This window comes from Dendrobates tinctorius, unplaced genomic scaffold, assembly GCF_039654945.1.
Source record: "Dendrobates tinctorius isolate UK_male_01 unplaced genomic scaffold, ASM3965494v1 ptg000008l, whole genome shotgun sequence".
Lineage (NCBI taxonomy): Eukaryota > Metazoa > Chordata > Amphibia > Anura > Dendrobatidae > Dendrobates > Dendrobates tinctorius.
In genome coordinates this window covers 36,863,379-36,879,681 of record NW_027361676.1, presented here as the reverse complement: position 1 = coordinate 36,879,681, position 16,303 = coordinate 36,863,379, and the positions used below count along the sequence as shown (strand labels likewise).

The 16,303-nt window shown below is 43.0% G+C and overlaps 1 protein-coding gene across 2 annotated transcripts in view; it reads right to left on the bottom strand.

Moving 5' to 3' along the window:
- Nucleotides 1-16,303, bottom strand: part of CPE (carboxypeptidase E) — a 131,225-nt gene that overhangs the window by 24,354 nt on the left and 90,568 nt on the right. For both annotated transcript variants that reach the window (XM_073577033.1, XM_073577043.1), the window contains exons 3-5: nucleotides 14,703-14,870; nucleotides 7,841-7,958; nucleotides 1,102-1,284 (exon numbers count right to left, since the gene is read on the bottom strand). In XM_073577033.1, coding sequence (XP_073433134.1) covers nucleotides 1,102-1,284; nucleotides 7,841-7,958; nucleotides 14,703-14,870 — 469 coding nt within the window. The remainder of the gene's footprint in view (nucleotides 1-1,101; nucleotides 1,285-7,840; nucleotides 7,959-14,702; nucleotides 14,871-16,303) is intronic.

Genomic DNA, 16,303 nt, shown 5'->3' with positions numbered 1-16,303 from the left:
CTCAGTATTCAGCTTTTATAAGTTCAAAAACCTGGTGGTTAAGGTACCGTCACACATAGCGACTTACTAGCGATCCCGACAACGATATCAACGTGTCAGGATCGCTGGTAAGTCGCTATGTGATCGCTGGTGAGCTTTCACACAGACAGCTTCACCAGCGATCAGCACAGTGACGCCGAGCGCGCGGCGTCGCTGTGTTCGTTAGTTACGCGCGCTGATGCAGGGAGCTGGTAACTAACGTACACATTGTGCGTCCCTTGGATACCCGATGTGTACATTAGTTACCAGCAGATCGCTGGTCTCCCGCCTGTCACACGCAGCGATGCGTGCTGGCCAGCGGGAGATCAGCGGCGAAAGAAATGTCCAGAGGTTTCCCAGAGCGATCAGCGATACCGGCAGGGGGGCCAGTCGCTGATCGCTGTCACACACAGCGATCTCGCTGGTGAGATCGCTGTTGTGTCACAAAACTTGTGACTCAGCAGCGATCTCGCTAAACGAGATCGCTATGTGTGACGGGGCCTTAAGTGTTTGATTTCCAAGCAGTGCCGCCACAGGAGAAAAAAGGCATCACACAGCGCCTCTTCAAATTAATAGGTGGCCCATGTAAAGCAGGACAAGACAGGAACTCCGGAGCAAGTTCTGAACTCCACTTCTGGGAAAGAGGAGAGGATCCTGAACAGAGGACCCACTCTATTAACTTCTTCTACAATACAGTATATGAAAATAGCAGATACATTACTTTACAGTAAAATTAATCCTATGCTTGTACATAGGGGAATGCACATACAGCATTTTTTAGTAATTGCTCACTTTAATAATTGCTTACTTTATAATGTAGCAGAGAATCAGTGGGGAATTCAGATTTTCCACCATTCTGCTACAACTCCAAAAAATATATTCTGCATGGAAGCTCCAAGAAATGTTGATTTCCCAGCAGATTTTCATCTATATTGCTTCAACTAACAAAGTGGACATTTTTAAGAAAACTGTAGTACATGAGGCTGCCTAATATACAAATATACATTTACTTACGCTGTGAGTAAGAGAAACATTCATTTGTGAATTCAGTTAGCTTTTATGTCGGCCATGGGATACGCTTACCTCCAGGGACACTATACCAGGCAGCACCATTAGTGGTCCCGTCAACAAAGCTGCTTTCATCATCATTCTTGCGGCATGGTGTCCTGTTTGCATCAGACATGGCTGGGTTGAGTGACGAATATGACCGGGCCAAACTCTGAAATATGCTGTCATCAGGGCAAGCACTGTATTCATGAGCACTGCCTGCGGAATTCAGGGAATGCAATAAATTATTACACAAATTAAAGAAAAATAAGTTATTTGCAAATGCATTATAATTCCACCCTTGTTTTGTCACTGTTGTATAGTTGGATGGACCTTGCACATTAAGGCTGGGCTTGTGTGACTGCATTAACAGGTCAGGTGGCCAAAGATCACTGCATGGCCACCTAGTGCAAGTGAATTGGGCATCTGCAAGGAGCAAGTCACGCAAAATCAAAATGATTTCGACTTTTTGTGACTTGATTATCACGTTCGTCGTGGGTCACAATGTGACCTCATTCACATTCAATATCTTTCAATGTATTAGCGGCTTAGGCCTTTTTCACACTTCAGTTTTTTCTTGTCAGTCAAAATCCGCCAGTGAGTTAAAAAACGGATCCGTCTCCATTGTGGCACAAACGGATGGTACTGGATCCGTTTTTTTGACGGATCCGCTGCAGCCAAAATAGAGAGAGAGAGATTTTTACGGCGTTTCCAGAACGCTATTGTGGGTTAAAATGCATGTCAAAGCAACTCTTCCGGGCATGCGCACTTGCAAATAGTGGTCCGTCGCTACAAAAAAAGTTTCAGAGCCTGTCTTCTCCGCCCGGGAGACGCTACAATTGAAGCGGATCCGTCCAAAAACGGATGCAACGGACGACCATCAATCAAAATCCGCAGCTAATGCAAGTCTATGGGGGAAAAGACGGATCCGCCAAAAAAAGGGACTGATCCGTTTTTTTCTAAAACTGGCGGATTTTGATTGACATAAAAAACTGAAGTGTGAAACAGGCCATACAGAGATCTTAGGCAGAGCAACCTATGTCGCAGTCAAAATCTGTGTGTAGCCACAACGTTACACAAAATGAGATCTACAGCGTGGTACAGATCACTGGGGCTTTGGGTTAAAATTCCACCAAGGACACCATCTGCAAGGAGTTTGTATGTTCTTCCCGTGTTTGCATTGCTTTCTTCTGGTTTCCTCCTGAACTCCAAAAACATACAGATAGGGAATTTAGATTGTGAGCCCCAATCGGGACATTGATCATGTCTGTAAAGAGCTGTGGCATATGATGACGTTATATAAGCGTGTAAAATAAAAATTTCCTAGATCAGACGATGGTGTTCACATCTCAGCTGAGAGCAGGACAAACTATTAATTGGTTTTCTGCCTATGGATGTAAATTTGGTTTTATTCATATCAGTTGGCAAAACTCAGAATGCTTTTCCTCAGTTAGATCTGAGCTAGAACTAGATCTGTTTTTCAACAGTCTTTGGTCCGTGTTCCCGTTTTTGAACCCGTGAGTTACATATTTTTCTTGGAAGAGGAGGTTTTCGGACTTTCTTTTCCACTGTGCGTGCGGATAAGATGCTCTCCCCACTCCCTCCCTGCACAGTCATCTCTAGGAACCATAAGTACATGGCAATGATTATGCAGGGAACAAGTGGGGAGAGCACCTTATTGGCGCGCACACCAGAGGTCACTGGAGCGGAAGTTGCCAATGCCTGCGCAGAAGATCCCTGAATGCAGGGCCCACAGAAGGGAGGATGAGGTATGCATTTCTGAGGGAGTGCAGGGCGCAGGCGTGGGATTCCGGGGCTGCAACTGACGCTGATGGGAGGGAGATAAGTATTAGGCTGGAGTCACACTAAACGATAAAAAAAAATCGGTCCAATTTTGACGGACCGAAATCGCACAAAGATTTCTTCACCAGGGATCCGTCTGTCAGCCGAATTTCGTGTGATGATGCGATTTTAATCGCATCTAAGCATCCGTTCAACATCCGTCTGCCGAGATTTTCTCGCAGGCTAGCAAAATGGACAAATAATGGAGCCCAATGACAGGTTTTCAAACACAAACGAAAAAATAGATATAGACACATAGAATACATATATATATATTTTTGTATAAAATTGCGGGGACTCCCGCTGACGTCACTGAGGCTGCAGGGAGTCCCCGTAATTTTTAGCAACGAATTAACCCCTTAAATTAACCCCTACAACTCCAATTTTAACCAAAAACCCTCATCTAATTACTAGTGATAGACATCTAAAAAAAAACATGAAATGATATGGTTAACCGTATGCAAACCATGTATCATTTCATGTCGGGTTGGGGAATTATTTTACAAAAGCCGGCAAATGTTTCAGCGGCTATTCTGCTATGAAGAACTGTATGAATTAAAAATATATATATAAATGTGTCTCTATGACATGTGTATATATATATATATATATATATATATATATATATATATATGTCTATAGCTATTCTTTAGTTTCATTATTTAACCGGTCAGTGTGATTTTACTGTATTGGAAGAATTGCCGGCTTTTTGTAAAGGACACCGGGTGCGATTTTATCGCAAGTCACACATCTGGTCCGTTTGTAATCCGATTTTTTCTCGCCCCCATAGACTTGCATTGGCGAGTCCGATCCGAAAATCGGTGACAATTGCAGCATGCTGTGATTGTCTCGGTCCGAGGAACGGATCCGATAAAAAACCGCATGATGGGAGCTGCCCCATAAAATAACATTGGGACGAATGCAATGAGATTTTTTATTGCATTGCATTCGTCCGATTTTATCGGTAGTGTGACTCCAGCCTTACAATGAGGAAAGGAGGCAGGAATTTTTCTTCCAGGCACCGCATGCCTCAGAGCCTGTAAGAAATCATTAACGTAAAGAAAGAATATAAAATTTCTCAGCAACAAGACCATTAATATGAGGAAGACAGGCAGGACCAGTGTAACATTTCTATCACCTGTATGCCCATATTAATAGGTCATATACGTCCCAGGGGGTGAAAGTTTCCATTTAATTGGTATTTTGGGGGTGACAAATCCCATTTAGAAGATAATAACACGTAATGAATTAAATTCTGTGAAGCAAAGAAGGAGAGAAAAATTGTCTGTGTTGTATAATTTATGAGGGGACGGATAGTGGACTTGGGTCTCTTAACGTTCTAAGCACCTCGAAGCTCTTTAACTTTTTTTGTACATTCATTTTCTTTTCCCCTTTTTTTCCTTTTCTCTCCGCTTCATCAAGGAATAGAAGGGAGGGCAGGGAATTTTTCTTAGACTTTCCTTTATTTATCATTATTTTTTTCTAATGACTAATAAAGTATTGCATGTTAAAAAAAAAAAGTAAATTTTCGCCAAGTTTCTTAAAATCCCAGAAAACCTCTTTAGTGAATCAATGAGAAACAGATCAATATTTATCTAAAACTGAAGACTTAGGCTGGTTTCACATTAGCGCTTTTTAAGCGCACGCACGGCCGGGGGTAGCTCCGCCCCCGAGCCGGCTCTCTGCCCGGCGTGCCCGCCCCTTGCTTGTAGCGCCGCCTCCTAGCGCACAGCGGTGCCTGCGATCGGCGCACCCTATCTTTAGCATAGGGTGCGCAGATCGTGCGCAGGCCGTGCGCTAGTTGCGCTTTGACCTGCGCTGCGCACTTTTGACGGTGCGCCGAGCACGCCGAAATCCGAAAAGTTTGATTTTGGCGCGCACGGCGCACCGTCAAAAGTGCGCAGCACAGGTCAAAGCGCAACTAGCGCACGGCCTGCGCACGATCTGCGCACCCTATGCTAAAGATAGGGTGCGCCGATCGCAGGCGCCGCTGTGCGCTAGGAGGCGGCGCTACAAGCAAGGGGCGGGCACGCCGGGCAGAGAGCCGGCTCAGGGGCGGAGCTACCCCCGGCCGTGCGTGCGCTTAAAAAGCGCTAATGTGAAACCAGCCTTACAGCATAATTTGGTTACTCAGCTTACATGACTGTGTGCTCTCCTGCATTCCTAACGAACTGCGTAAGACCTAAGCAAATTCTACAAGGATCTGGACTTCTTGCAGTGCAGATGTGCTGTCTCACCTCCATAGATGCCTGTATATATAGGGACTCTTATCGTGTGTTTTCTCTTCCAGCACTTTACCGCTTAGAGATGTTCCTGCTTTGTTTTTAAGGAGCATGTTGTGTTGGAAAAATACCAGAGATTACAAAACCACCAAAAATCACCTTTTGACCGACGTATCTGTAGATCCTCATGTAAGGACTAACAACAAACAACTGGCAGAAGCAAGAGTCCAACTGTGCTCTGTGGTAGGACAGCTTATGCCAAACAATGTCAACTTTTTTGCTGTTCCATCTGGACAACTGCTTTCCATCTGCCTCAGGAGCATACATATGGACTTCATAGAGTGGTTCTGTTTTTGGGAGGATTATCTTTGACCACCACAGCAAAATGCTGTAAAGACCACCATTTACTAGGGCAAACTACAGACAATAATATATTGTTCTGTGATCATGTCCCATAGCATTGGTGGGGGTCTGAGATGTGCAAACATTGCATGTTTGCTTGCAGAAATTTCAGCAAGGTTTCGGAATCTCTTGGCAGAGAAACGCAGCGGAAAATACGCAAGTTTTTTATGCGTTTTTGCATGGGTTTTCTTCCTGTCCATTCACTGGGTCAAAACCGCAGGCAAAAACGCACAAAGAATTGACATGCTGCAGAAAATAAAACGCTGCAAATACGGACTGAAATTTACTGATCATGTGCACAGCACGTCAGGATTGCCATTGAATTACATTGCATAAGTATTTCATTGGGTTTTTGGACCATTTACGAGCAGAAAAAAATGCAGCAAATACGCCTCAAACACGCAACGTGCACACACAGACTTAATATGTGAAAACTAAGGGAAATGTTGCAAGTCCCATTAACCCCTCACACAACACTTTTTTTCTTTAGAATTGACCAGAAGCATGAGCATGTGTGTGTTTACTTAAAGGTGTTGCACTTGTTGATAGGTAGTGTTTTGATATTTAAAGGGAATCTGTTCCAAGGTTTTTGACACCTAATCTGTAGTTTTCATAAAATCACAGTTTTATCAGCAGGAGATTATCACTAAAGGCCTAGTAAACCTGCTGCGAGGCAGTCCTCCACATTTATAAGCCTTCTATAGCCCCATACTTTACCACTGATTGACAGCTTTCTGCCTATGCACAGAGTACACAGGAGTTTGCCTATCAATAGAGTGGGTGGAGTTACACAGAGCTCAGCATTCAGAGAACTGGCAGATCTGCATTAGATTAAAACAGTGATTTTATCAAAACTGCAGTCAGCATCCCAGTTAGGCTAGGTTCACATTGCGTTAGGGCATCCGTTTAATGGATCCGTTAAACGGATGCGCTAACGCTAATGTCACTTTTGTGCACTTTTGCGCTATGGTACCAAGCGCTACCATGCGTTAGCCCATACAATCCTATGCACAATCCTATGCACAGCGAACGGGTCTGTTCGCTGTGCGTTATTGCCAACGCACCCAAAAACGCAAGCAGCGTTCGAGGGTGCTTTAGGAAATAACGCATACTTGCTAATGCATGCCGATTTCAGCATACGTTAGTATGCGTTATTTGCATTGCGGTCAATGGGCGCGCTAATGTAACCGTTAGATAGCGTTAACGGCGCTATCTAACGGATAGCACTAGCGGATTCACCCTAATGCAATGTGAACCGAACCTAAGTGATACCTTGCTGGAATTAAGGTTTGGGTCCTTACATAATGCTGTTCGTAGATTTTTAAGGTTTTAACCCTTAGGCCGGGGTCATACTAACCGACGCAAAATACGGTCAGTATTTTACATGCGGAATACGGATGACAGACCCCTAAACAGTGCTCCGTATGTCATCCGTAATCAAGGTGTGGTCGCGTATTTTGCGCATGTAAGCATCCGTATGTAATCCGTATGGCGAGATTTTCTCGCAGGCTTGCAAAATGGACATATAATGGAGCCCTATGACAGTTTTAATAAAGAAATGAAAGAATAGATATAGACACATAGAATGAATATATATATATATATATATATATATTCTATGTGTCTATATCTATTCTTTCGTTTCTTTATTAAACCTGTCAGTGTGAGTTTACTGTATAGCGCACTGAATTGCCGGCTTTTCTAAAAGACACCGGGTGCGTATTTCTCGCAAGTCACATGTGTGGTCCGTGTATAATCCGTATTTTTTGCGCACCCATAGACTTGCATTGGCGTACTACGGGCGTAGTACGCTGACAATCGCAGCATGCTGCGATTGGCACGGAGCGTAGAATACGGATGAGAAATATACGGCTGGTGCGAGGGACCCCATAGAGAATCATCGGTCCGTGTCTAATGCGTGCTTTTAGCGCCTCTCACTCGGCCGTATTCCTCGCCAGTGTGACCCCGGCCTTTGTGTAGTTACTGTCTCAAATGGGTACACCTTGCCGTGGTGGGACAGCTTTATACTTTTTTGATCAAAACAGTGTTTAGCAAGTACCCTATGTTATTTAATGCACTTGCTTTTTTACTTATTTATTTTCATTAGGGTATATACACACATTGTTTTTTACTTTGGTTTTGCTTGCTTTTATGGCCAGTGTGAACTTGCTTTTACATCATGCATGTCATTCAATTCTACTCCAGTTCAGATTTTTTGTTTTTTGTTCGTAGATAAGGTAGCAAAAACCTGGTGACAGATTCTCTTTAAGGGACATGTCTCAGCTGCAATGTATCTTCAAAAGACTTACCACTTCGGGTCTTGTCATATGGATAATTGGCTACAAGATCACCTCCATGTAGATTGGCGGACAGCACAAATGGAATATCCATTATCCAATGAATTACTGCTTTGGTTTCAGGGGCAAGCTGCAAAATTCAGAATAAAGTTACCATCCAATATGTTTCTACACAAGTATCACGGGTATTACTTTCCACTACAGAACTAATGTTATAATTGCAGTATTAGTAAAAATGATAGATTTTTCCAAGATATGTTTTATTAATATTTATTCCCCAATTAAGCCTTACAACAATAAATGGATGTGATCATGTTCCCTCCTGATGTGCACTGTGGAGCTAAATACAGGCCAATGTACATTGCTTCACTATTCCCTGTGACCAACAGTAGGTCAGGTTAAAGGAAAGGCGACTCGATGTGCCCTATCAACCTCCAGATCAATTACAAAGGGCAACCATGAGATTTCCCTGGCTGGATGCCTAGAGGAAACTCTGAAATCAGAACCTGAGAAGGTGGATGCAATTGTAGCTTGGTCCACTCCAGAAACCAATCAACAGATTAGGTCATTCTTTGGCACTTGTTGGTTATCTCACCAGGTAGAAACTGGTGAGGGGAGATAATCTGTGAATCGGTACCCCATGCCATCTCTAATTGGAGGAGATGTCATAAGTGTGGTTATGAGTTATACAGATCAAAGTATCTCTACCTGCACCCCCCTTTGTCTACAGGTAATTGAAGCAGGTTATCTGATGGAGAGCAGACATGGAGTGCATACACAGAGTATTTAGGAGGGAACTGTCAATGTTGGATAACCTTGGGCCAGCAGATGTGTCTCTGTATGCCTACTGTCACTGTCCATTTTTGGAGCCATGGCAGAATGTGGATTCTTATAGAAACCTTTTTCCTTTTTCCCCCGGTGGCCGCTGGGGTTTACTACAACTGTAGTTGCTTTTGGTGCTGGTTTTGCCCCCGGTGGCCGCTGGGATTACTACACGTGTGAATTAACCAACAGGTGATGACTACTCCCCCCTCCTTCCTATAAAGGGTCGTCATGTGCAGTAAATCACTGTTGGTAATATTGTTCATTTTCTAACCAACCTTGGTGAAGACTGGACCTGCCTGGTGGAGAGGGGGTTCAGCTTGTCTGGAGCAGTGGAGTTGCTGCTGGATGCTGTTCGGATCCTTTCTCTGTTGCTTGGAGCTTTTGCAGCAGAGCAAAGCGAAGTTTTGGGTTTTAGTTGCTTTAACCCCGTGGTGTCTGTTTTATTTTCCTTTGTGAGTTATTGGGTGCAGTTCACCTTATTCCCTGTCTCATCTCCTGGGGAGGGGGATGGTGGTTTGCTCAGGGCTAAACAGGAGATAGGGACAGGTTGGGGACTTGGGCCTCACTACCTTCAAGTGTACCCCCAAGTTAAGGAGAGTCAGGGCACCCCCTTAGCCTGAGGGGCAGTTCAGGGGCCCAGGTTCCACGTCTCCTGCTTTGTCCCAACTGCCCCGTGACACCTACACTGGCACATAGGTGTTAAACGCAGGGCCATCAATGCTTTCTTCTTGTCCAGCTGTTCTGTCTGTAGTACATAGTCAGGACAAGGTAAAACAATATTTTAAGGATTTTTTTGTATTATTCTAGCTTTCCAAAATCCATGGCAATATCCATGATTGGGGAGTATATTCACAACTGTGGAATGAATAGCAAATGTGTTGGTAGCTGGCCACCCACTGGAGTGCAATATGTCCCTGAATTATAGATATATCATATTCATGTGTGGTATGAATAGAATGCTTGAAGGATGTTCGATAAGATGATGGCCATATTGTTTCACTAGGGGGTTTCTGGAGGAAAATATAACCCACAAAAATGAGAGCTAAAACTGGATTAGAACTGAATCTAATCTGCCATCCCCCTCTTAGCTGAAGGAGTGAGGGGTCTGGTGAGACCATTCATATCATCTGTTCTACTGAAAATAAGAGTCAGATCCAGAAGATATGCGTATGGTCGTTCTGTAACACAACCTTGTACTTCCCTGCATCCTAGTGATGCGATCCAGCTGTGTAAAGTTTCTCCATTTATCCTTTTGTTTTATGCATTTATTTTTGTTATTTCACGTTTTGTAAACTTTTTTAAGAACTTTACTTCTTTTTCTATATAAGTTTGTTCTTCGTTGCTCTAACTTACCCACGATTTTGAGAAGAGAAAATTGCTTAGCTGTGCTATCTTGTAGCCTGAGTGCAAGTAGTGAACCATTCAGCTTGGCAAAGTTGGGTGTGTATGTGTACCAATGTGCTGCCCACTGCAGGGGTCTCGCTGGCCTAGTAAAACTACATGCCGTGGCAGTGTGAAGTGTGGTGTGGATGTGGGGACTGTCTGTGGGATGAACTTAGCACACTGTTGGCCTATTGTGATAGGAGAGCACGTGTGTCAGGAGTGAGTGATGTACGGAACACCTACCATTGTAGCAAGAATTTTGGAAACCATTAATAATCAGTTTTTGAAAAAATAGTGACCCTCGCTGATAATTTGTCCATTATCAAACAATATGTTACTAAAAGTGATGAGGACAAGTGCTCGCTACTCATGTTTGCCTAGGGGGCTCAGGTATGCACTGAGTATCATGGGTGCTGGAGTAACATGTTCAAGTCCCCATGGTCGCATGTTAGACACCTACAAACAGTTAACAGCTGTGAAACATGCGGGGGGACTCGAACATGCCATTCGAGTTTGCGCGATACTCAGTGCATACCCCAGCACCTTAGGCAAACTCGAGTAACATGCACTTGTATTCATCACTAATTACGAAGTAACAAAAATCACAATCTTGCTCTAACGCATTTTGGAAAATATATTTTTGTTTGTTAAAATCTTATCACCTAAGGTATTACTGAGTAATGGATGTCGACCAAGGTTATTAGGGAACTAGGGTGTCTGCAATACCAAGACAGGTTATTACACTTGGGGTTATTTAGTTTGGAAAAACGAAGGCTTAGGGGTGATCTTATTACAATGTATAAATATATGTGGGGACAATACAAAGACCTTTCTAATGATCTTTTTGTTCTTAGACCTGTGACGGGGACAAGGGGGCATCCTCTATGTCTGGAGGAAAGAAGGTTTAAGCATACTCACAGATGCGGATTCTTTACTGTAAGAGCAGTGAGACTATGGAACTCTCTGCCATATGATGTTGTAATGAGTGATTCCCTACTAAAACTTAAGAAGGGACTGCATGCGTTTCTTGAAAAGTATAATATTACAGGGTATATACACTAGTTTCTTTGATATTGCGCTGATCCAGGGAGCCAGTCTGATTGCCGTATGTGGAGTCGGGAAGGAATGTTTTTCCCCAATGTGAAGCTTACTGTTTGCCACATGGGTTTTTTTTTTTGCCTTCCTCTGGATCAACATGTTAGGGTAGGTTAGGTTAGGATATGGGTTGAACTAGGTGGACTTAAAGTCTTCCTTCACCCTTAATAACTATGTTAATATGTTACAAGGTAACATAGAGGACTTTGTGCTTTTGTGTCTCAAGCACCTATCAATGGATTTTAAATGTAAAATTGAGACACTGCAAACAAAAAAAATAAAAAATAAAAGTAAAGAACACACAGACTTGTGAATGAGTCTTCATACAGTTTCATTCACCAGCTTAGAATATTAGTAATGAAACAGCATATTTTCTAGGAAGCTCAATATTCGTAGACAGAAATATTTAGTTAATTTAGTTAAGGGTACTAAAACCACAGCGCCGTTAATTCACGGCGCTGTGATTTAAGTGAATAGCGCCCCCCAGTGTTGGATTTTCTCCGGGGTCTCGGCTGCCAGGGGTAGCCGAGACCCCAGAGAACATGAATCGGTCGGTTTTTACCGACCCCCGCTTTTGCGATCGCCGTTATTAACAATATAACAGCGACCGCAAAAAAAAAGAAGCCGCGATTTTACATTTAATTTCTCTCTCCTCTGATGTGATCGCACATCAGAGGAGAGAGAAATAGGGTCCCCGATCCCGCCCCGGTACCTCTCCGTGGCCCTCCGTCCCCTCCCGGTGGTCCCACGTCCCGCCGGCATCCTCCGATGGGCGCCGCCATCTTGAAAATGGTGGGCGCATGCGCAGTGCGCCCGCCGGGAATCAGCCAGCTCCGGCTGGCAGATTCCATTCATTATTTTGATCACTATGATAAACGATCATAGTGATCAAAATAAAAAAAATAGTACATAACCCCCCCGTTTATCACTCCCTTATATAGGCCAATATAATGAAATAAAGAAAATATTTTTTTTTCAGTTTTCCATTAGGGCTAGGGTTAGGGCTAGGGTTAGGGTTAGGGTTGGGCTAGGGTTAGGGTTGGGCTAGGGTTAGGGCTAGGGTTAGGGTTGGGCTAGGATTAGGGTTGTGCTAGGGCTAGGGTTGGGCTAGGGTTAGGGCTCGGGTCACGGCTAGGGTTAGAATTAGGGTTAGGGTGAACTAGGATTAGGGTTAGAATTAGGATTAAGGTTTAGGGTTGGGATTAGGGTTAGGGTTGGGATTAGGGTTAGGGGTGTGTCGAGGTTAGGGTTGGAGCAAGAATTGAGGGGTTTCCACTATTTACCAACTTTGGGGGTCTAAAAATTGGGGTCAAAAAGATCATTTTTGTGGAAAAAAATGGATTTTTTATTTTCACGGCTCTACGTTATAAACTTCTGTGAAGCACTTGAAGGTTCAAAGTGCTCACCACACATCTAGATAAGTTCCTTAATGGGTCTAGTTTCCAAAATGGGGTCACTTGTTGGGGGTTTCCACTGTTTAGGCACATCAGGGGCTCTGCAAGCGCAACATGATGCCCGCAGACCATTCCATCAAAGTCTGCATTCCAAAATGGCACTCCTTCCCTTACGAACTCTCCCATGCGCCCAAACAGTGGTTCCCGCCACATATGGGGTATCGGCGTACTCAGGACAAATCGCATAACAACTCTGCGGGTATGATTTCTCCTGTTACCCTTGTAAAAAATAAAAATTTGGGGGTGAAAAGATCATTTTTGTGGAAAAAAATAGATTTCTTATTTTCACGGCTCTACGTTATAAACTTCTGTGAAGCCCTTGGGGGTTCAAAGTGCTCACCACACATCTAGATAAGTTCCTTAATGGGTCTAGTTTCCAAAATGGGGTCACTTGTTGGAGGTTTCCACTGTTTAGGCACATTAAGGGCTCTCCGAACGCAACATGGCATCCGATCTCAATTCCAGCCAATTCTGCGTTGAAAAAGTCAAACGGCGGTCCATCCCTTGCGAGCTCTGCCGTGTGCTGAAAAAGTGGTTTACCCCCACATATAGGGTATCGGCGTATTCAGGAGAAATTGTACAACAAATTTTGTGGTTGATTTTCTCTTTTAACACTTGTGAAAATAAAAAAAATTGGTTCTGAAGTAAATTTTTTGCAAAAAAAAGTTAAATGTTAATTTTTTCCTTCCACATTGCTTTAGTTCCTGTGAAGCACTTAAAGGGTTAATAAACTTCTTGAATGTGGTTTTGAGCACCTTGAGGGGTCTAGTGTTTAGAATGGTGCCACTTTTGGGTATTTTCTGTCATGTACACCCCTCAAAATGACTTTAAATATGATGTGGTCCCTAAAAAAAAAATGGTTTTGTAAATTTTGTTGTAAAAATGAGAAATCGCTGGTCAAATTTTAACCCTTATAACTTACTAACAAAAAAAAATTTTGCTTACAAAATTGTGCTGATGTAAAGTAGACATGTGGGAAATGTTATTTATTAAGAAATTTGTGTGACACATCTCTCTGATTTAAGGGCATAAAAATTTAAAGTTTTAAAATTGCAAAATTTTCAAAATTTTCGCCATATTTCCGTTTTTTTCATAAATAAACACAAGACTTATCGAAGAAATTTTACCACTAACATGAAGTACAATATGTCACGAAAAAACAATCTTAGAATCAGCGGGATCCATTAAAGCGTTCCAGAGTTATAACCTCATAAAGGGACAGTGGTCAGAATTGTAAAAATTGGCCTGGTCATTAAGCTGCAAACTGGCTCTGTCGCTAAGGGGTTAAACCAAAGACATGCATTTTAACTGTCCCCTCCAGCATGTTTCACTTAATGAGTGGCATCATCCGGGGATCAGACAGCCAGTATGCTATGTTTCGCCATACCTTTTTATTACTGTATAAATAAAGCCTAACAGTTAAGTGTAGACACCATAAGTGTTTATTTTTTAGAAAGTCTAGAGACCAATATATGTACCTAATGGCTACAGTGGCATATATATGGTGTACGATCCAAAATACTCGCCATGTATGCCTCCGACATACTGTATACAAATATCAAAATCTAAGCAGAGCCTCAAAGATACCTGTCACCAGATTTCACAAACTTCATACATTAATACTAGAACTTTTAGACTTGAAGAGACTAGGTTACATAAGTTTGGAATGGCTGCATAACCCTTTCAGAAAGTGTTTACTTAATCTCCACCCACCATGCCTGACGGCTCCTCACTGTCCCTTCTCCTTGCTGCTGAGATCGCACACTGTTTAGTGCAAGCTGCAGCTGTCAGAATGGGTGGGATAAAGACTTAAGCCTCATGAGATATTTAATTCTAGAGTTGATCTCATGAAGTACTCATCTTAATATCTGGATAATACAGCCATTCTGACACGGATTTTCAGAGTAAATACACCAGTGTGATCAGGTCTAAGAAAAATATTTGTATATATATTAATGTATGTGATGACAAATCCACTTATTAGATCATAACGGGATGCACACTTGGGAGTTTTCACATTGGTTTTTCATGTATAGAGTAGTTTGATTACATATTGATTATAGCATTTGACAAAACACAGACTACAACTGTAACTCATGACACAAATTTATAGGTACCTTAGTGTTTTGGTCAACTGTCTTCTTCAGATTCTGCAGCAAGTGGTTGTTGTCGCCACCTTCTCGCTCGTTAATGTAGACAATACGGTCCAGATCAGGAAAATTTCTGTTCAGGTCTATACCTTGTGCGTTGCTGCGACCAACAAACCAGTCCTTTATATCTCCAGGCTTATACAAGAGAAAAAAAAACAGCACTGGGTGAAATTTCAAAGAACTCTCACATTTGATTAAAAGCTACCGAAAATTTTAGTTTTGCATCTGATCTGATGAGCTGGTTGAAGTCTTCATCCACTAGGGGGTGCAAGGAGTCCTCAAATCACAAAAGACATCAGCAGAGAATCCTCTCCTACATGGATGGATAAGTTGCACAAAGTCGGAATTTAATTTTATTAGCAAGATTAAAAAAATTAAAGCAGTAGATAAACACATTAAAATTATAGTTTTAGAATACTAAGTAAAAAACCATAGATAATATTTATTTCTTCTTGTCAAGTGCTAAAAATCATAATTAAGGTCTGTGTATGCTATAAATAAGTCGCAATTAGGGCTGAGAAAACCCGAACCGTAAAGTTCGGGTTTCGTACTGGAGAAACCGTGAACACGGACTGTTAGGGTTCGCCTGCCATGGCTGTGATTGGCAAACGCACCACGTGAGCCTGCCTACATATAATGTTGAACCGCAATTCTTCAGAGCCTGGTGCCCTAACAGCTTGGGGCAGCGTGGCCTACCAGCCTGGTGCAGCATGCCCTAACAGCCTTGTGTAGAGTGCCCTAACAGCCTTGTGTAGAGTGCTCTACCAGCCTTTTATAGCGTGGTCTAACAGCCTTGTGTAGAGTGCCCTAGCAGCCTTGTGTAGTGCTCTAGCAGCCTTGTGTAGAGTGCTCTAGCAGCCTTGTGTAGAGTGCTCTAACAGCCTTGTGTAGTGCTCTAACAGCCTTGTGTAGTGCTCTAACAGCCTTGTGTAGTGCTCTAACAGCCTTGTGTAGTGCTCTAACAGCCTTGTGTAGAGTGCTCTACCAGCCTTTTATAGCGTGGTCTAACAGCCTTGTGTAGTGCTCTAACAGCCTTGTGTAGTGCTCTAACAGCCTTGTGTAGTGCTCTAACAGCCTTGTGTAGTGCTCTAACAGCCTTGTGTAGTGTGCTCTAACAGCCTTGTGTAGTGTGCTCTACCAGCCTTGTGTAGAGTGCTCTACCAGCCTTGTGTAGAGTGCTCTACCAGCCTTGTGTAGAGTGCTCTACCAGCCTTGTGTAGAGTGCTCTACCAGCCTTGTGTAGAGTGCTCTACCAGCCTTGTGTAGAGTGCTCTACCAGCCTTTTATAGCGTGGTCTAACAGCCTTGTGTAGTGCTCTAACAGCCATGTGTAGTGCCCTAAGAGCCTTGTGTAGTGCCCTAACAGTCTTGTGTAGTGCTCTAACAGTCTTGTGTAGTGCTCTAACAGTCTTGTGTAGTGCTCTAACAGTCTTGTGTAGTGCTCTAACAGCCTTGTGTAGTGCTCTAACAGCCTTGTGTAGTGCTCTAACAGCCTTGTGTAGTGCTCTAACAGCCTTGAGTAGAGTGCTCTAACAGCCTTGTGTAGTGCTCTAACAGCCTTGAGTAGTG